The 21,642-nt window shown below is 46.0% G+C and overlaps 1 protein-coding gene across 1 annotated transcript; it reads left to right on the top strand.

Annotated features, from left to right (window-relative positions):
• The first annotated feature begins 12,491 nt into the window (after positions 1-12,491).
• Positions 12,492-19,614, top strand: LOC122940689 (oocyte zinc finger protein XlCOF29-like). The gene is made up of 7 exons (XM_044297394.1): positions 12,492-12,606; positions 14,158-14,269; positions 14,363-14,792; positions 16,736-16,849; positions 17,304-17,474; positions 17,548-17,653; positions 17,738-19,614. Exons 2-7 carry the CDS (start codon positions 14,235-14,237, stop codon positions 18,928-18,930), a joined length of 2,049 nt encoding a protein of 682 aa, XP_044153329.1. The 5' UTR covers positions 12,492-12,606; positions 14,158-14,234; the 3' UTR covers positions 18,931-19,614.
• Positions 19,615-21,642: the final 2,028 nt, after the last annotated feature.

The following is a 21,642-nucleotide window of genomic DNA, read 5'->3' as shown; positions in this document are numbered from 1 at the left end:
TAAATTTTGGAAAGCTTTTTGTTCATGTTTGGGGGTACACTTGTCGTTTTCGTTAGCTGAGTTTGCCATAAATAATCGTCGTCAGGAATCCACTGGCAAGTCACCATTTCTTGGTGCATATGGTTTTCATCCCCAATTCTGTACTTTCAAAGAGGGGGGGTCTTCTGGGGTTCCCGAAGAGGAACGGTTTTCGTCATCTCTTTCATCGGTATGGCAGAAGGTGCAAGCTAACTTGAAAAATATGGGAGGTAAATACAAATGCATGGCTGATAAGAGACGGTCGCCAGGTCCGGACCTAGGAGTGAATGACTATGTGTGGTTGTCTACTAGGAATATTAAATTAAAGGTTCCCTCTTGGAAACTGGGTCCTAGGTTCATTGGCCCTCACAAAATTGTAGCCATCATCAACCCCGTGGCTTTTCGCCTGGAGCTACTTCAGACTTTTAAAATCCATAATGTCTTTCATAAGTCGTTACTCAAAAAATATGTTCCACCTCTAGAACCGTCACCGCTGCCACCCCCTCCTGTTGTTGTGGATGGTAATCTAGAGTTTCAGATATCCTAAATTGTTAATTCTCATCTGGTCCGCCGCTCTCTTCAATATCTGGTGCATTGGAGAGGTTACGGTCCCGAGGAAAGAATGTGGGTTCCTGTGTCTGAGGTAAACACCGACAGGCTAGTTCGGGCTTTTCATGCCTCTCATCCTGAGAGACCTGGTCCTGAGTGCCCGGAGGCCCCTCGTAGAGAGGGGGGTACTGTCACGAGGGTGTCAAGAACCACGCCTGACTCCGTTATACCTGGGGTCAGGAAGTCGCAGCGGTTGGCTGCGCGCTCTATGTAGTAAGATAGGGCTGTTTCCTTATGGTAGCTTTCTGGGTTTGCTTTGCAACCCTTTTTGGCTCACTCAGGGATCCGTAGCTCCTTCTCCTCAGCTGTTCCTTGTCCAGCACTCCCAACCTCCTTATATTCCCCTCTCACACTTCTCTGGTTGCCAGATATAGAGCTTCCTGCCTGGACTTCTATACTGACCCACTGGAGCTGAGTTGCTGCGTTCTCTGGTTGTTGGTCCAGAACGTTTCCCTCCGGATCCCTGTTGGACCTTTTGTGGTCTGCTGTGGTCGCCCACCTGGGTTTATGTGTTTGTCTGTATTGTCTGTCCTCTCCCTGGTGTTTTCCTCTTAGTGTCAGTGGTGCGGACTAGCGATCCCACCGGCCCGTTCACTATCTAGGGCTCATTTTAGGGAAAGCCAGGGTTTAGGCACGTGATCGCCGCACGGGTGAGGAACCCGTCTAGGGACGTCAGGGCAGTCAGGTGCCAGCCGCAAGGTGAGTCAGGGGTCACCACCTTTCCCTCTCCCTTAGGCAGGGCTTTCCCTTTTCCCTCCCTGTGCGTGCTGCCGGTCATCACAATTTTCATGACTATGAAAATTGTAGATTCACACTGAAGGCATCAAAACTATGAATTAACACATGTGGAATTATATACATGTGAAAATATGTCATAGTCTAGGTTCTTCAAAGTAGCCACCTTTTGCTTTGATTACTGCTTTGCACACTCTTGGCATTCTCTTGATGAGCTTCAAGAGGTAGTCACCTGAAATGGTTTTCACTTCACAGGTGTGCGCTGTCAGGTTTAATAAGTGGGATTTCTTGCCTTATAAATGGGGTTGGGACCATCAGTTGCGTTGTGGAGAAGTCAGGTGGATACACAGCTCATAGTCCTACTGAATAGACTGTTAGAATTTGTATTATGGCAAGAAAAAAGCAGCTAAGTAAAGAAAAACGAGTGGCCATCATTACTTTAAGAAATTAAGGTCAGTCAGTCTGAAAAATTGGGAAAACTTTGAAAGTGTCCCGAAGTGCAGTCACAAAAACCATCAAGCGCTACAAAGAAACTGGCTCACATGCGGACCGCCCCAGGAAAGGAAGACCAAGAGTCACCTCTGCTGCGGAGGATAAGTTCATCCGAGTCACCAGCCTCAGAAATCGCAGGTTAACAGCAGCTCAGATTAGAGACCAGGTCAATGCCACACAGAGTTCTAGCAGCAGACACATCTCTAGAACAACTGTTAAGAGGAGACTGTGTGAATCAGGCCTTCATGGTAAAATATCTGCTAGGAAACCACTGCTAAGGACAGGCAACAAGCAGAAGAGACTTGTTTGAGCTAAAGAACACAAGGAATGGACATTAGACCAGTTGAAATCTGTGCTTTGGTCTGATGAGTCCAAATTTGAGATCTTTGGTTCCAACCACCGTGTCTTTGTGCGACGCAGAAAAGGTGAACGGATGGACTCTACATGCCTGGTTCCCACCGTGAAGCATGGAGGAGGAGGTGTGATGGTGTGGGGGTGCTTTGCTGGTGACACTGTTGGGGATTTATTCAAAATTGAAGGCATACTGAACCATCATGGCTACCACAGCATCTTGCAGCGGCATGCTATTCCATCCGGTTTGCGTTTAGTTGGACCATCATTTATTTTTCAACAGGACAATGACCCCAAACACACCTCCAGGCTGTGTAAGGACTATTTGACCATGAAGGGGAGTGATGGGGTGCTGTGCCAGATGACCTGGCCTCCACAGTCACCGGACCTGAACCCAATCGAGATGGTTTGGGGTGAGCTGGACCGCAGAGTGAAGGCAAAAGGGCCAACAAGTGCTAAGCATCTCTGGGAACTCTTTCAAGACTGTTGGAAGACCATTTCAGGTGACTACCTCTTGAAGCTCATCAAGAGAATGCCAAGAGTGTGCAAAGCTGTAATCAAAGCAAAAGGTGGCTGCTTTGAAGAACCTAGAATATTACATATTTTGAGTTGTTTCACACTTTTTTGTTAATTTTGTGTTAATTCATAGTTTTGATGCCTTCAGTGTGAATCTACAATTTTCATAGTCATGAAAATAAAGAAAACTCTTTGAATGAGAAGGTGTGTCCATACTTTTGGTCTGTACTGTACGTCTGGCAGAAAGCTCAGCGGAGAGCTGAAATGTGATGTAAAAGGCCCCTCAAAAATCATGGCCTTACTGACACTAATCCCCCTAACACAAGTCTATTCCCTCTACTCTCATAAAGGTTTTATTATACCCAATGTCCAATCAGCTGTTTGTGTGCGCTGCGGCCTTCTCACTGGCCTTCTCGCCAGTGACGTTATGACCGTTGGTCACGTGACCTAGGCGCAGCTCCGTTTTGCCAAAACTACAGAATGAAAAAACACCTTAGCAGCTACTAGCAGCTAATAGACCTTATTGTTGGGAGTATGGTGGTAAATGGTCTAAATAATGTCTTTCAGAGGTGGACATTGGCTGGACGCATATCCTTTACTATCCCAAGAGGCAGCGAACACATAAATGTAAGACACCCGGTGGAGAGCTGTTGAGGTCCTGAGCAAGTGGACGAACTGGATCCTGGGCACTGGGTGCAAAGGCAGCTATACAGAGGAGGCAGTTTAGAGCAGGACAGCAGCACCACAGTGAGCGGAGCATAATGAAAGCCGATATCATTCAGTGCCGGTCTCCTTTGCAACCCAATATGGATGACAGCGCAGAGGAGAAGACTCATGCTTCGGAACCATTTAACCACTACCATATGCAGATGGGGAAGAATATACATGTTGCAAAACAACCTAATGCAATGGATGGCTGACAGCCAGAGTGAGGATCAGTGAGTAACAAATGTAAATTGTATGAAGTCCGCTGCCTTAGGATAGCAATTGATTCTGGTCTGTCCTTCAAGCTACACATCTAAACCCTTATCAACTACTTCCACCTTCAACTCAAGAACATCTCTAGTATTCTTACTCAACTAAAATGCTAGTGCACGCCCTCCTCATCACCTACCTGGACTACAGCAATATCCTCCTCTGTGGCCTCCCATCAAACACTCTTGCATCCCTCCAATCTATCCTCAATTCTGTTGCCTGGTCAATCCACCTCTTCCCTCGTTTCTTCTCTGCCTCCCCATTGCCCCAGCGAATTCAGTGCAAAATACTTACAAAACATATAAGGCCATCCACAATCTCTGATCCTTACATTTCTTCCCTACTTTCTGGAGACATTCCCACACGTAATCTCTGGTCCTCATAGGACCTTCTTTGCTGTCCTCTTGTCTGTTCTTCACACAATTGTCTATAGGAGTTCTCATTTGCATCCTCCATAGTCTGGAATTCACCACCCTGGCAAATCAGACTCTTCCCCACCATACTAACCTCCAAAAGCAACCTAAAAACCCACATCATCAGGAAAGCCTACCACCTACAATAAGTATTCTGCTGTTGCACAGATAACATACACAAACCAAAGACAAACTGAGACTAAACTGGGTTTTCGTAACAAAATATAGATAAACTTTATTCAATAATTATCATAAAATATTAGATGTAATACATCGGATAAAAAAGTGGACTACACCTGAGGAGACATAACACAATAGACCAGTAGGTGGAGGGCAGTTAAGTACAACTACAATTGGCTGGAATACACACTGGGTACACTGATGTACATACAGATATCCAAGTTATATCAAAGTGCAAGTGCATATCTCTGTGAGCATAAAGGAAATGACCATCAATGCCCTAAAATTGGGACATAAGCAGAGATGTATACATACAGTGGCCAGTGAGGAAGGGGGCAGTTGTATACCCTGAAACGCGTTTGTTTCTTTGAGACCCATCCTGACATGTCAGTTTGAGATTCCCTGGATGAATTAGAACTTTGTGCTATTTTTATATACCATTGGATGGTTAGTTCATTGGCTTTACTTCCTCCATATTCGATTAAGGATATCAGGATCATCATGACCACGTGATACATCACGTGACCAGCCAGCACTTCCTGCCGACACATCACGTGACCAGCGAGCATTCCCTACCTTTGTTTGGCGTGGCTTTCATTTGGGCCCGTAACAGCAGGACGCATTACTTACTTACTGTGAGGACAGGTAACAAGTGGTGTTGGTCTCGCACAGCCGTGGGACGCCTCGGCTTGTGGGTTATCATTACCGCACCACATTTACCGAACTTTGTTTGGATTTATCTATTGCTGTGGGTCCTTTTGACTGCCAGAGTCAATCTGTGCACATCCATGGTGTTTTTATATGCATCAGCCCGTTTTAAGTTGTATTGACTTTATTCATCGTTTTCAGGACGTTTTATTCTCTTAGGAAATACACTCTCAAGCACAAGCACTTTATATAGAGTATATTTCCAGCTGAGCACTTTATATTGAGTATATTTCCAACCAAACCCCCTTAACTGGAGTTTTATTTTAGTTTTCAGTTTTTATATTGTATTCTGATGTTTATTACATGTTTTTATTCATACTAATGATATTCGTTCCTTATGCCTGTATGTGAGTGCTCAGACTATACTACATTTTAATATTTTTTTCCCTTGTTGACTAGGCGGGTCAATTTAGTTCTTGTAGCACCACTGCACGATTTAGGCTGGGTGAGCCTCAATATATATATACTTATTTTACATAAGGAGCTTCTTTGTGTCCTAGTAAGAGCTCGTTTGTACCCTTCTCGCAGGACAGTAGTGGCCAATTTTTTTTTTTTTTTTACTTTCTTGGCCATCTCGCATCAGGAAATGCTTTGAAGGGTTTGTCCCATGAAAAATAGTCTACATTTTTCAAACCAACACTTTTGTAATTGTATGTACGGTAACTAAATATTTAGTATGGCTACTGAGTTATTCAGTAAAATGTATCTGTATAGCCCCACCTGCTGTTTGTTCTTCTACTTACTTCTCTGTCCACCTCAGCATCATTGCTGAACCTCAGCATCATCTCTCAAGTAGACGCACATGCTCAGTTCCATCCTTCCACTACCACCAGTACCATACACTGATGCCAGAGTATTAACCCCTTGTATGCTGTGGTCAACGCTGACCACGGCATGTACGGGGTTTGTGGAGGTAAGGAGCTCCTTCTCCGACCCCATTGGCTCCCTGCGCTGTGATGACAGGCAGCCCTATGCCTTACACAGGCATTGGAGCCTGCCAGATACAGAAGCCTATGAGACCCAGTCCACAGGACAATGTCAGTGTAATGCTGAGGGGATCAGACCCCCAAAAGTTGAAGTCCCACAGTGGAATAAACATAAAAGTAAAAAAAAGTGTTTTACATAATAAAAAATAAAAGTTTCAAGTAAAAAAATGCCCCTTTCCCATAATCAAGTCATATAAAATTGTAAAAAATAGAATCGCTGCGGCTGTAACGACTTGCTCTATAATAATATCACATGATCCACCCCATCATTTTTTGGTAACCTTGCCTCATAAAAAGTGTAATACCAAGAGATCAAAAAGTTGTATGTATCCCAAAAATGGCACCAATGAAAATGCCACCTCATCCTGCAAAAAAATAGCCCCCCCACATAAGACAGAAAAATAAAGAAAATATGGCTTTCAGAAAATGGCAACAAAATAACAAGAATTTTTCTTTTTAAAAATGTCCTTACTGTGTAAAACAAAAATAAAAATGTAGACATATTAGGTATTGCCGCACCCGCAATGGACCCCTTTATAGTAATATTACATGATCTACTCTGTCAGGGGAAACTGTAAAACAAAATAAATAAAAACAGTGCCAGAACAGTCATTTTTTGTCACCTCTCCTCACAAACTGTGTAATATCGAGCGATCAAAAAGACGTATCTACTCCAAAATGGTACAAAACATACCATCACCTCATCCTGCAAAAATACCAGTACAGTGATGCGGACGCTATAGCTGTCACATTTGGGGAAGGTTAACACAGCGGTTTTTGCCTCTGGCATGGACTCCACTCCATAACCCCAGTGATCATTGTGTGGTATCTGGTGCCTGAGAGGCAGGGCCATGGTTCATGCGGCTGGCAGTTTAAAGCTGGTCCTTTTTGGTGTGGTGTGCAGACAGACGCTGCCTGAATCCAAGACGTGTTCCCTTGTGATTTAGGTTGATTCAGGTGGTTCCATGGGCATCCAAAGAGAACCGTGGCTGATTTGTGTGTATATAAACTCACCTAAAGAATTATTAGGAACACCTGTTCTATTTCTCATTAATGCGATTATCTAGTCAACCAATCACATGGCAGTTGCTTCAATGCATGTAGGGTTGTGGTCCTGGTCAAGACAATCTCCCGAACTCCAAACTGAATGTCAGAATGGGAAAGAAAGGTGATTTAAGCAATTTTGAGCGTGGCATGGCTGTTGGTGCCAGACGGGCCGGTCTGGGTATTTCACAATCTGCTCAGTTACTGGGATTTTCACGCACAACCATTTCTAGGGTTTACAAAGAATGGTGTGAAAAGGGAAAAACATCCAGTATGCGGCAGTCCTGTGGGCGAAAATGCCTTGTTGATGCTAGAGGTCAGAGGAGAATGGGCCGACTGATTCAAGCTGATAGAAGAGCAACGTTGACTGAAATAACCACTCGTTCCAACCGAGGTATGCAGCAAAGCATTTGCGAAGCCACAACACGCACAACCTTGAGGCGGATGGGCTACAACAGCAGAAGACCCCACCGGGTACCACTCATCTCCACTACAAATAGGAAAAAGAGGCTACAATTTGCACGAGCTCACCAAAATTGGACTGTTGAAGACTGGAAAAATGTTGCCTGGTCTGATGAGTCTTGGTTTCTGTTGAGACATTCAAATGGTCCGAATTTGGCATAAACAGAATGAGAACATGTATCCATCATGCATTGTTACCACTGTGCAGGCTGGTGGTGGTGGTGTAATGGTGTGGGGGATGTTTTCTGGGCACACTTTAGGCCCCTTAGTGCCAATTGGCCATCGTTTAAATGCTACGGGCTACCTGAGCATTTTTTCTGACCATGTCCATCCCTTCATGACCACCATGTACCCATCCTCTGATGGCTACTTCCAGCAGGATAATGCACCATGTCACAAAGCTCGAATCATTTCAAATTGGTTTCTTGAACATGACAATGAGTTCACTGTACTAAAATGGCCCCCACAGTCACCAGATCTCAACCCAATAGAGCATCTTTGGGATGTGGTGGAACGGGAGCTTCGTGCCCTGGATGTGCATCCCTCAAATCTCCATCAACTGCAAGATGCTATCCTATCAATATGGGCCAACATTTCTAAAGAATGCTATCAGCACCTTGTGGAATCAATGCCACGTAGAATTAAGGCAGTTCTGAAGGCATAAGGGGGTCCAACATGTATTAGTATGGTGTTCCTAATAATTCTTAACAGAAAAAAATGGCCATCTGATCTCCCTACCCCCAAACAGCGCAGGCGCGGAGATCGGATGGATGTTCTGTAGTTAGCCGCTTGCGCACTGGGCCGTAGTTTTTTCCTACCCTAAGGCTGGTGAGGCTCTCCGGCGCATGCGCAGTGTCCCGGTGTCCAGCTGAACTCCTCTGTGAGATCTCTCTAAACCGCCGTTTTGTGCATGCGCAGATCGGCACAACTCCGGCACTCCTCCTCACGTCATTTCCGGTGCGACCGGAAGTTACGAGGTAGGGAAATCTCACGAAGTAGGGTAATGTAACGTTACACCGTATCTGGCAGATCATGGACCCATTCAAGTCAATTGTTCCGCATCCGCCACACAAAGTGCACACAGCCAGTGCCTGTATATTACAGACGGAAAATTCCGTCACTTGTGAGGTCCTCCATAGGGTGCCTTCATGACCTGCTGAAAATCAGTTCTATTCATCAAAATGGGGCGGCAAGCGCATGGATTTCTGCAAACCCCATTTATGTGAATGGAATGGATTTTTAGTTGTGGAAGTTTCTACAACCAAATCTGCCGTGTGTGAAGGCGCCCCTAGGGCTCATGCACACGAATGTATTTTCTTTCCGTTCTGTTTTTTTTTTTTTTTTTTTTTTTTACAGATCCATATGAGGAACCATTCATTTCATTGGGTCCACAAAAAAATAACTGAAATGACACTGTGTGCATTCCGTTTCCGTATGTCCGTTTCTGCAAAAAAAAAAAGTCCTATTTTTGTGCGTTTTGCAGACAAGGACAGGCATTGTTACAATAGATCAGCAAAAAATAAAAACGGATCCAACACGGATGTAATTGTTTTTTTTGTTTAGCCCTTAGGCTAAATTCACACGACCGTAGGCCATTTGTGCCCATGTTGCGGAACACAAACGATGGTTCTGCAATGTATGGGTATCGGCCGTGTGAATGCCATATCAAAGATGCGGACGGATTCACTTGAATGGGTCCACAATCCTCAAGATACGGTGCAGAGGCACGGATTGGAAGCCCTCGGAAGTGCTTCCGTGGGCTTTCAGGTGCATGCCTCCGCACCGCAAAAGGTAGGACATGTCCTATTTTTTGCCATTTGCACAATACGGGATTCACAAGGCTGATGCCTGTGCATTGCGGACCGCAATTTGCCGTCCGCAGCATGGGCGGCTTGTGTTCTGGGGAAAGTACCCTACCTCACACCTTCTGCGCGGCTCCTTTATGCACAAGATTTCTGGAAGGTTTACCACTTGGATGTAGTTATTGCTTCCATGCTGATATGCTGGCAACAAAAAGCAACTTTAGAAAATGTTTCCTGTTTTACTGTGGCAGTCACTATTATGGCGCCCCCTGGCTGTCACTGTTATGGAAGCACTGAGGTTATTGACTCTGAACTGTTTTACTGTGGCAGACACTATTATGGCGCCCCCTGGCGGTCACTGTTATGGAGGCACTGAGGTGATTGACTGAACTGTTTTACTGTGGCAGACACTATTATAGCGCCCCCTGGCTGTCACTGTTATGGAAGCACTGAGGTTATTGGCCGAACTGTTTTACTGTGGCAGATGCTGTTGTGGCGCCCCCTGGCTGTCACTGTTATGGAGGCAGTGAGGTTATTGGCTGAACTGTTTTACTGTGGCAGACGCTGTTGTGGCGCCCCCTGGTGGTCACTGTTATGGAAGCACTGAGGTTATTGGCTGAACTGTTTTACTGTGGCAGACACTATTATAGCGCCCCCTGGCTGTCACTGTTATGGAAGCACTGAGGTTATTTGCTGAACTGTTTTACTGTGGCAGATGCTGTTGTGGCGCCCCCTGGCTGTCACTGTTATGGAAGCACTGAGGTTATTGGCTGAACTGTTTTACTGTGGCAGACACTATTATAGCGCCCCCTGGCTGTCACTGTTATGGAGGCACTGAGGTTATTGGCTGAACTGTTTTACTGTGGCAGACGCTGTTGTGGCGCCCCCTGGTGGTCACTGTTATGGAAGCACTGAGGTTATTGGCGGAACTGTTTTACTGTGGCAGATGCTGTTGTGGCGCCCCCTGGCTGTCACTGTTATGGAAGCACTGAGGTTATTGGCTGAACTGTTTTACTGTGGCAGACACTATTATAGCGCCCCCTGGCTGCCACTGTTATGGAAGCACTGAGGTTATTGGCTGAACTGTTTTACTGTGGCAGACACTATTATAGCGCCCCCTGGCTGTCACTGTTATGGAGGCACTGAGGTTATTGACTGAACTGTTTTACTGTGGCAGACGCTATTGTGGCGCCCCCTGGCTGTCACTGTTATGGAAGCACTGAGGTTATTGGCTGAACTGTTTTACTGTGGCAGACACTATTATGGCGCCCCCTGGTGGTCACTGTTATGGAAGCACTGAGGTTATTGGCTGAACTGTTTTACTGTGGCAGACACTATTATAGCGCCCCCTGGCTGTCACTGTTATGGAAGCACTGAGGTTATTGGCTGAACTGTTTTACTGTGGCAGACGCTGTTGTGGCGCGCCCTGGCTGTCACTGTTATGGAGGCAGTGAGGTTATTGGCTGAACTGTTTTACTGTGGCAGACACTATTATAGCGCCCCCTGGCTGTCACTGTTATGGAGGCACTGAGGTTATTGACTGAACTGTTTTACTGTGGCAGACACTATTATGGCGCCCCCTGGCTGTCACTGTTATGGAAGCACTGAGGTTACTGGCTGAACTGTTTTACTGTGGCAGACGTTGTTGTGGCGCCCCCTAGCGGTCACTGTTATGGAGGCAGTGAGGTTATTGGCTGAACTGTTTTACTGTGGCAGACGCTGTTGTGGCGCCCCCTGGCTGTCACTGTTATGGACGCACTGAGGTTATTGGCTGAACTGTTTTACTGTGGCAGACACTATTATGGCGCCCCCTGGCTGTCACTGTTATGGAAGCACTGAGGTTATTGACTGAACTGTTTTACTGTGGCAGACGCTATTATGGCGCCCCCTGGCTGTCACTGTTATGGAGGCACTGAGGTTATTGGCTGAACTGTTTTACTGTGGCAGACGCTATTGTGGCGCCCCCTGGCGGTCACTGTTATGGAGGCAGTGAGGTTATTGGCTGAACTGTTTTACTGTGGCAGACTCTGTTGTGGCACCCCCTGGCGGTCACTGTTATGGAGGCAGTGAGGTTATTGGCTGAACTGTTTTACTGTGGCAGACGCTGTTGTGGCGCCCCCTGGCTGTCACTGTTATGGAAGCACTGAGGTTATTGGCTGAACTGTTTTACTGTGGCAGACACTATTATGGCGCCCCCTGGCTGTCACTGTTATGGAGGCACTGAGGTTATTGGCTGAACTGTTTTACTGTGGCAGACGCTATTGTGGCGCCCCCTGGCGGTCACTGTTATGGAGGCAGTGAGGTTATTGGCTGAACTGTTTTACTGTGGCAGACGCTGTTGTGGCGCCCCCTGGCGGTCACTGTTATGGAGGCACTGAGGTTATTGGCTGAACTGTTTTACTGTGGCAGACACTATTATGGCGCCCCCTGGCGGTCACTGTTATGGAAGCACTGAGGTTATTGGCTGAACTGTTTTACTGTGGCAGACACTATTATGGCGCCCCCTGGCTGTCACTGTTATGGAGGCACTGAGGTTATTGGCTGAACTGTTTTACTGTGGCAGACGCTATTGTGGCGCCCCCTGGCGGTCACTGTTATGGAGGCAGTGAGGTTATTGGCTGAACTGTTTTACTGTGGCAGACTCTGTTGTGGCACCCCCTGGCGGTCACTGTTATGGAGGCAGTGAGGTTATTGGCTGAACTGTTTTACTGTGGCAGACGCTGTTGTGGCGCCCCCTGGCTGTCACTGTTATGGAAGCACTGAGGTTATTGGCTGAACTGTTTTACTGTGGCAGACACTATTATGGCGCCCCCTGGCTGTCACTGTTATGGAGGCACTGAGGTTATTGGCTGAACTGTTTTACTGTGGCAGACGCTATTGTGGCGCCCCCTGGCGGTCACTGTTATGGAGGCAGTGAGGTTATTGGCTGAACTGTTTTACTGTGGCAGACGCTGTTGTGGCGCCCCCCGGCTGTCACTGTAGCTAGCAGTGTAATGGGGATACTGTCAGCTCACCATCTGTGTGGGCTTGTCACGTATACATATATGAGGAGTCGGGGACGTTCTACTCTTCGCCGCTGTTTACTCTGTGTCAGGGACACAATAGGACACACGCGCCTCCTCTCATGGCACGTGACAGGGCAGGGATCCGGGCGCAGCGGCAGCTGATTGGCTGGATGCAACACACGTGACTGATTGTGGCGCCTGCATGACCCGGAATTCCGGTAGGGTTGAGGAGGAGGCGGAGTAACGGAGACGACATCAACCGCGTCCTGAACGCGACTGCGGGGCCTGAGGTGTATGTGCCGGAGACTAGGTAATCGGCATATGGGGGATATGAGGGCGAGATAGTCTGCAGATCTGTGGGCGGGGTTAGGAGGACACTACTAGAGGCTCAGGGCTCTGTGCCTGCAGGTGGTGCTCAGCAGGGGTCTTAGAAGTTGGCTTCCTTAAAGGGGTTGTCTCACTTCAGTTAGTAGCATGTATCATGTAGAGGAAGTTAATGCAAAGCACTTACTAATGTATTGTGATTGTCCATATTGCTTCCTTTGCTGGCTGGATTCATTTTTCCATCATATTATACATGCTCGTTTCCATGGTTACAGACCACCCTGCAATCCATCAGTGGTGGTCGTGCTTGCATCCCCTCTGGTGGCCGGGACCATGGGAGTGGTGTTTTTTCCTATAGTGTGTAAGCACCAGCACCACTGATGGATTGCAGGGTGGTCTGTAACCATGGAAACAAGCAGTGTATAATGTGATGGAAAAATACATCCAGCCAGCAAAGGAAGCAATATGGACAATCACAATACATTAGTAAGTGCTTTGTATTAACTTCCTCTACATGATAACTGCTACTAACTGAAGTGACAGTAATTGTCCAAACACTGCAGTAATTTCTGTTTGACCAGTGCCAATGCTAAAAAACCAAAGCCAGTTGGTCACTAGTGCCAAGGGCCCTATCCGTTGTCACATGCACTGTTGCAGCCAATCCCTGTGCCCACTGAGGCCAGTGAATGGCTGCAGCAGTGCACATGACAATGGACGGGACAGCACATCAATGGGGCAGTCTGGACCTATAGTAGTATGGCCAGGACTCTATCTTCACTGGGTAAGCGGCTTTGTTTTTCTTTAACCTGTTCACTGTTCGGGCTTTAACTAAAAGTGTTGTGGGGGTTGGACAGTCCCTTTAAATGCTTGCTATTCTAAGTTGTTGGTGACAATTGCTCCTTAAAGGGGTTGTGTCACTTCAGCAAATGGCATTTGTCATGTAGAGAAAGTTAATACAAGGCACTTACTAATGTATTATCATCCATATTGCTTCCTTTGGCTGGATTCATTTTTCCATCACATTATACACTGCGCGTTTCCATTGTTACAGACCACCCTGTAATCCAGCAGCAGTGGCTGTGCTTGCACACTATAGGAAAAAGCACCAACCTATGTGCGCTCCCACAGTCCTGACCACTAGAGAGGTTGATGCTTTTTCCTATAGTGTGCAAGCACGAGCACCACTGCTGGATTGCAGGGTGGTCGTAACCATGGATATGAGCAGTGTATAATGGGATGATAAAATGAATCCAGTCAGCAAAGGAAGCAATATGGACTATCACAATACATTAGTAGGTGCCTTGTATTAACTTTCTCTACATGATAAATGCCACTTGCTGAGAGGACACAACCGATTTAAGTCTCCCTCTGTTTGGGTTGAAAGTTTTGTTACCTAAATGTGTGTTTTGAGTCATTTTTAAGACTCTGAATGCACTTCCCTGGTCTGTTAGTTTGCTTTTTGTGGGCTTTGCTCCTTAGCGTTCTTGGATCATCTGTCAGCTTCTGGAGCTTTCACTATTGTAACTTCTTTCCACAGATCCTTATAGAGCCTTTCGCTTTCCTCTTGAGAATCTGGCACAACACTCCTTCAGGGCTCGTCCTTGACCTCATCAGATGAAGAAGTCTCCCACAGAAGTGGTCGTAAGAGGGTTAGTGGAGAGTGGCAGTGAGGTGGCTAGTGGTGTCCCCTTGTGCCTTCCATTACTTGCCTGGCTTTACATTGTCTTCTCCTCTCCCCGCAGGAGTAAAATGCCACGATGTTTCGTACAGCGGTGCTCTTCTTCAGGCAGGAAGAAGTTGTTGCCCAACGTCATCTTGCATGTTTTTCCGAACCGCCTGGATAAGATCAGGACATGGCTGCTCTGCATTGAGAAGAGTGGGCAGGAGATTGGGAGTATCGATGACACTGCCGAAAGGATACTGGAGGCCAAAAAGGGTGACCGCTACCGAATCTGCTCGGAACATTTCACGGAAGATTGTTACGTGCCTGGAGGCCTGCGCAAAACATTGAAAAGAGACGCTGTTCCCTCAGTGTTCAAAGATGTGCCTCCACAAGAAGAGTGGGTAAAGCCACCACGGAAGCGACCTCACGTGGATCCTTTTATGCGACGTCAGCGCAGACCCAACCATGTTGTAACTGTTAACCCTGTGCTCCGTCATTATGGTGAATCGGTGAGTATCTTGAGTGATCAGCCCAAAAACTGGGCCCTGCAGTGAAAGAAGAGCATGCAGAGAAAGCCGCGCATGTGCTGCATGCTCTTTGTTTGCTGCAGCGCCCCAATATTGAGATAGGTGCTGCTCCAATCTGACATCTATTGCATATCCTGTCTATCGAGGCCCTTTTAAGTGTTTTATTGCAGCCACCCAACGTTTACATGGGGCAGTGATCAGGAAGTGGCGCATTCTTCCCAATCGGCCTCTGTTAAAATGTACATCCAGTTATAAAACAGCCTTCCATAAATGAATAGTACAGGCAGGGGTCACAGTGATGCCTGTACAGGCAATTTTACTCCTGTAAAGGGGTTATCCAATCCTATAAAAAGCTCCATATGCCGGGCCCCTCACACTGAAAAAACGTACCTGGCTCCCCGCACCGCTGCGGCTGCTTCTCCCCGTGTGTGTGTCTGGGGGGGCAGACTGGGGACGAGCCTCCATAGTGTCACCCGCGATTCTAGCGAGGCTCATCGCCGCCTGCCATTGGCTGCTTCCCCCCCTCCCCCCAACACCGGATGTTTTCATCCGCGCACAGGGAGAAGCTGCAGTGGCGCAGGAAGTAGGGAACCAGGTAAGTATATTCAGTGTGGTGGTCTTGGCATATGGGGGGCTTTTTATACTCTCGGATAATACGAGATTTATTTGTCCTTCCCGCATGAAACTCTATCAGCACAGCCTGTCTAGTCTGTACAGTTCCTACTTTCCTCCCTATTAAACTTTAAACACGCCAAACAGGCTGCGCTGCACTCTGGATCACTGTGGGAGCCTAGCACTGACTGAAGCCAGGCTCCCACTGTAACATCCAGCATTGAAGGTAACTCTGATGTCTATGCTAAACTCCCTAGATGCAGTAGTCAGTAGTGACCCCCGGCAGCTGGGGAGTTAGAATGCATTCGTGGGGTGCCATAGCAGCTGGGGCATAACTGAGATGTGGGTCTATTAGTGTGTGCCACAGGCACAGCCTAATAGACTGCCTGTACGATGATTGGCTATTATACAGAAAAATCGTCTGTCAAGCGACTTATTTCATATTCATGGCTAGAAATATTCCTCAGAATGCTAAGAGGAGTATTTTTACTCTTCCAGTAAGAATATAGTGCGACCTTTGAGTACAGGTGAATATAAGAAACTTTGTAATATATCTTGTTACAGAAAAATGCTTCTGTCTGCTTTTATCAGGATGCTTTGCTTTCCTGCTTTTAACATTGATGTCTATGGAGAACAGAGGGGTACGAGAAGGCTGCTGGATGAGAGAAACGCCAACTGCAGTTTCTTAGCTCTGCTACACTTATACACATCCAATAACGGTCAGCAGACTCCCTCCCGGCTTCACCATACACATACATGTTTGGCCGAACGTGTCTGTCTATGCTCTGGGAGAGTGGAAAAAGCTACAGTTCCTGCGGCTGCGTTTCTCCCAGGAGAACAAAAGGATTGGATGAAAATATAAATTTTACTCGATCCTTGTCTCCTCCGACATCATCTTTAGGAGGATAGTTGTTAGCCGGAACCGTTGTGGGCCCTCTTGCTAAAGATGCTTTCCTGCACTTTTATTGAGATGGAAGTGCCTCCATCTGCTGTACATAATATTTCACATTGCTCCTGTATGATCTGCTTCTCCCTGCGGCCTGCCTATGTACACTGGACAGTGTGATTGCTCCCCACCCTCCTGCATCCATATACATCGGATTATCAGTGGTCCAGTAGTCATTGATTGTAGTTTCCTGGCCTCCAGTTGACTTTATTACAGCTCTGAGATGAAAGTATGGGCTCAGAACATCTTGTGGAGTGTTCTGAGGATCTGTTTGTGGGAAATGTATCTGTACATATGTCCTTGTGTATGCAAGTGCCTTCATGTACCCTGCCCCGTCTGTAATACCCTCTTTCCATTTTACTTCTAGGCAAATCCAGGGTCAAAAGAGCAACCGCAAGCCCAAGAAAAAACAGACAGAAGCATGATTTCCGAAAATATATTCAACCTCACCCTGGAGATTATGTGCCTGCTGACTGGAGAGGTGAGGAATTATGGGAATTTAAGTCATATGACTCCACTCATTTCAAGGTGTGGGATTATGGGAATGATATTGCATATGTGGGGTTGGGATCTTAAAACTACAACGAAACGCTTCCGTTATAATAATACAACCGACTGCATCTGTTCAGAGTGGATCCGGTTGTATTATAACCAGAAAAATTTTTGGGCATGGGAACACAACAAACTGGAACGATTTGCATTCTGGTGCACTCTGTTCTGGTTCGTTCACTTTTGTCCCCATTGACGATGAATGGGGACAAAACTGAAGTGTTGTGCTGTGGTTCTGAGACCCCGTGGCGGATCTCAAAACCGGACAGCACAACGCAGATGTGAAAGTAGCCTAAGATGCACGTGTGTGTAATTATATATATTTTTTTTTCAGGGTGTCTTTCTTTCCTCAGAGAATTTCTCAAAGAAGTTTTCTTATTTTGTAGGACTGTATGGTTGTAAAGAAGACATCAGGTGAGGAAGTTGCCCCCCTCAAGAATCCACATATCTCAGGCGGATGGAGCAGGACCCAGAGCCCTACTACGGCGTATTCACCTCATAATGAGAAGAAGATACTGGAATTGACCTTTAGGATCATTCAGCAGCTGACTGGGGAGGTGAGCACCGCTGGAAACAGTGGAGCATAGGAACGTCAAAGAATTCCATACTACAATAATGACTTTTTTTCAGGATTCATTAAACCGTGAGGATGCTACCATCTCTTTCTCCATGGATAAGACTGCTGAAGGAGGGAAGGAGGGCTTGGGGGCAAGTCATCACAGAGTGCCTTCTCCAGGTGAGGGATTTACCCAATGGGTGAAATTTATAATTGCAGAACATACAATTGAAATCTAATGATGCTGTGTTTAATTCCCCCCAGGTCCATTTGTAAAAAAACTGCTACACTATAAATCAATTTTTGCTAAAGAGGAAACTACTTCCCAAGAAGAACGTAATCCAGTAGACACAGGAGCTTCTGCCCTCACAGAAGATACAAAGTGTAGACCTATTTACATTAAAGGGGAACCAGACTCCTGTGAAGAAACAAATGTAACAGATTCAGATTTTTATGTTTCTGGCAATTCGACAGGGCAATATCCATCTACTTATGTTAAACCTGAGTCTACTGTGATCGATGGAGGTGGTGATCATGATGAACTCTCAACTGCAGGCCATATACAGTATACGTCTGTCCGGATTAAAGAGGAACCTGTCTCATATGAAGAAGGAATCGTCACAGGTCTTGGTTACACGTCCCCGGATGAGTTCCAATACACATGTTTCAAGATCAAAGATGAGTCTATGTCAGATGCCGAAGGAAATTCTGCAGACACCACTGATTACAGACGCACTAGGCGCACTGCCTGTAAGCAGTATGCAGCTTATAGTTCTGATGAGGAAACCGATTCATGTGAAGAAGGAACCGCATCTGAAACTGATGTTTTTACACCTTTGGATCATACACCGCAGTATCCATCAACTTGCTCAGAAACTGCTCCCACAATATATGGGGGTAACCAGCTGCAGAATGACTTTCTAAGTTTTGATGAGGGCAGTAGCTTTGACACTGATGTATCTGCCCTTATTAAACATGCACAGACAAAATACAGTTTTGCACCAATTGAAGAAGGTTCAGGTTCTGATGAAGGTGAAGATGAAATTGCAGCCAACATTGAAACTCAAATCACCAAAGATCTTCCACAACCTAAGGCTTCTTCAGGGACAGAAGAGGCGGGTGGCGAGGAAGGCTCTGCCTCGCAAGTGAAAAAAGATTACAAATGCTCAGAGTGTTCTGAAATATTTGTCCGCAGGTCAGAGTTTGCAGACCACCGGAGAAATCACAGAAGAGAAAGATTGACATGTCCAGAGTGTGGGAAGCTCTTTTCTAACAAACCTAGCCTTCTAAATCATCTGACGGGCCATACAGGAGAGAAACCGTACTCCTGTCCAATTTGTGGGAAATGTTTCACTCGAAATAGCAATCTGATTGTCCATCAAGCAATTCATATGGAGAGAAGCCCCTTGGGTACCCGAAATGTGAGCGATGTCATATACATAAATCCAGTTTTGTGAGATGTTGGCAGATGACCACTCATACCAAGTGATGACACTCGAAGATTCTTCCATGGAGGAAGCCATTTTTCGTACAATGTGCATGAGAGGAAAGATCTTGCTGTTCGTTGTCTTTCAGTTGTTCAGTGGAGTCTGACTTTTTGTAACTTTATCAACCTTAGCATGCTTGTAATACCTGTGAGACGGTGCCCCCACCCCACTGACCATTGATGGTCTTGACCAATTGTTTCCTTTGTGTTGGTCTTTTTTGGTAATTTAGTTGTTCTACGCCAAAGTCTTGAGTATTAGCGTTAGTCCTTCCAAACAAGATGTTTTTTGCCAAAAGTTTTTGTCTAATAATGAGACAATTTGCCGAAAAAAAGGCTCTTTTCCTTGCCAAAAAGGTGGGATTTTTTTTTTTTTTTTTTTGACGTATAGCCTTGGATGATCACATATAATGGATGCAAAGAATAGATCTATTTTTTATTTGCACGAACTGCAATTCGTGATGGGAGTTTTACCTAAGTTGCGCATTTCAGGTTTTTTTTTCTTTTCTTTTTGCATGACTTCAGGTTATTTTTTTCATATTGAAAATAACAATGTCTTTATTAAAAGGCTGTTTATTAACCACCTCCTTTTTTCCGATGTGTGCTGGTGCTTGTTCTGTAAGTAATAACTTCTGGTAATTAAACATTTGTGAACGTATCCTCCGTACTCTGCTAAGAAAGTAAGTGTGATGTCTTGTAGCGGCTCAAAGGTCTATGAGATGTTGTCATCTTGTACCTTTTTTGATTTTCTGGGCCAGTCAGAAGAGAGGATGTGAAGGGGCATCAGACTTAAATATTTTTGAATGGCAGGGAGGGGTTAAAATAGTAAAACATGTAATACTTCAAACCCCCTCTTCCCCAGGCACCTCCATTCTGGTCCTTCTGACCAGGCTTTGTTTACATGGCTGCAATGGTGACATGCCAATATACCACCAATCACTATCCTCAGTGGTCTCACACAATTTACCGCTGAGGTCAGTGATTGGCTGCAGTGGTCACACAATAATGTGCATGTATACTGAAGTCAGTCACTGGCCTCAGCAGTATACAGCACAAAACCACTGATATCAATGATTGACTCCATCAGTCTTGTGCAGTATATGTGCAGATCATCACTGCAGCCAAAAAGATGACGTTATAGCTGCAATGGTGGGGAGGAACTGGGCCATGGCACTGGAGGAAGGGTTTTCTTTATTTTAACCCCTTCCTTGCCACTTAGCAATATTTCATTTAACAGGGACAACCCCTTTAAAAGGGTTGTCACTTCAGCAAATAGCATCATGTAGACAAGTTAATACAAGGCAATTACTAATGTATTGTGATTTCCATATTGCCTCCTTTGCTGGCTGGGTTAATTTTTTTTTTTCCATCACATTATACACTGCTTGTTTTCAGGGGTTATGGCCATTCTTGCAGACTATAGGAAAAAGTGCCAGCCTTTCTGGCACCATGATGGTGCACTTTGGCACACATGCGCAGCATTTCCCAGCCTGGTCACCTTGTATCTGCGCTGCAACGGTGGTCTTAACCCCTGGAAACGAGCAGTGTATAATGTGATGGAATTAATTTAAGAGAGCAAAGGAGGCAATGGTGAGAGCCACATTGATTGCTAAAATGAGGAATTGGAAGCACTGTGTCTCCTCGCTGCTGGAGACGCACTCCTCAGAGAGTCTGAGATAATGCTTTGTGTGAGCGATCGGCAGGTGAATCAGCACTTGGACCTCCCCCAATCAAAACCTTTAAAGGGCATCTGTCAGCAGATTTGTACCTATGACACAGGCTGACCTGTTACATGTGCGCTTGGCAGCTTGGGGATCTGTGTTGGTCCCATGTTCATATGTTCCCGCGTTGCTGAGAAAAATGAACATTTTAAATATGCAAATGAGTCTCTAGGAGCAACGGGGGCGTTGCCATTACACCTAGAGGCTCTGCTCTCTGCAACTGCTGCACTTTCATTGACAGGGACGGGCAGTGAAAGCACCATCACTCCTGGTCCTGTCAAAGTCGGCCAGTTTCATATGTACAAATCTGCTGACAGATGCCCTTCAGTAGGTCACTATGAAATATCAAGTTTTTTGAAAGTACAGTTATGGACAGAATGTGCTGGAGAAGGCCATATCCTTGTGGTTAGCTGCAGTGAGAAATCCGTGGAAATAAGCTCCAATCAATGATGTTCCTCTATACTCGATTAGTACATTTAAATCGTCCTTCTGTATGGGGATTATGGATTGATAGTATCAGCATTCATCTCCATATGGCTTGTATATTGTCTGCAGCACATCCCCCTATTTAACCTTCCTGCCCAGTGCTGTACATGTACAGTGTAGGGCGGGTCTTTTAAAGATGGTTTAAACAGCAAACACAGGGCTAATGTCTGCGATTGTCGATAAAGCCGATTTACACCCGTTTAACCCCTTCCTGACCAGCGCTGTACATGTACAGTACTAATGGCACCTGCTCGTGGGCGCCATAGCCGCCGGGTGCCTGCTGTTTCATAAAGCAGACACCCGCAGCTAATGTCTGACTGGCGGTAATACTGCTCATAGTCTTTTAACCCTTCAGATGCCGTGGTCAAACTTGACCACGGCATCTGGACGGGATGTGCTGAGTCGGATGTGCTCCGGCTGCCCTCGGCGAGGATCAGGTGGGGCAGGATATAGTGTGCGGCAGCTCCTGTGTGACGGGA

Source organism: Bufo gargarizans, chromosome 6 (genome assembly GCF_014858855.1).
Source record: "Bufo gargarizans isolate SCDJY-AF-19 chromosome 6, ASM1485885v1, whole genome shotgun sequence".
NCBI classification, from domain to species: Eukaryota; Metazoa; Chordata; class Amphibia; order Anura; family Bufonidae; genus Bufo; species Bufo gargarizans.
Note: the sequence above shows the minus strand (reverse complement) of the source record. Positions and strands in the feature narration are given on the sequence as shown.

What these genes read in the sequence shown, in the direction of transcription:
- LOC122940689 (XM_044297394.1), top strand. Translation starts at nt 14,235, where the DNA reads ATGAAGAAGTCTCCCACAGAAGTGGTCGTAAGAGG. An exon ending in ACAGAAGTGGTCGTAAGAGG is followed by an intron (nt 14,270 to 14,362) that starts GTTAGTGGAGAG and finishes CTCTCCCCGCAG; the next exon opens with GAGTAAAATGCCACGATGTT. An exon ending in TTCAGCAGCTGACTGGGGAG is followed by an intron (nt 17,475 to 17,547) that starts GTGAGCACCGCT and finishes ACTTTTTTTCAG; the next exon opens with GATTCATTAAACCGTGAGGA.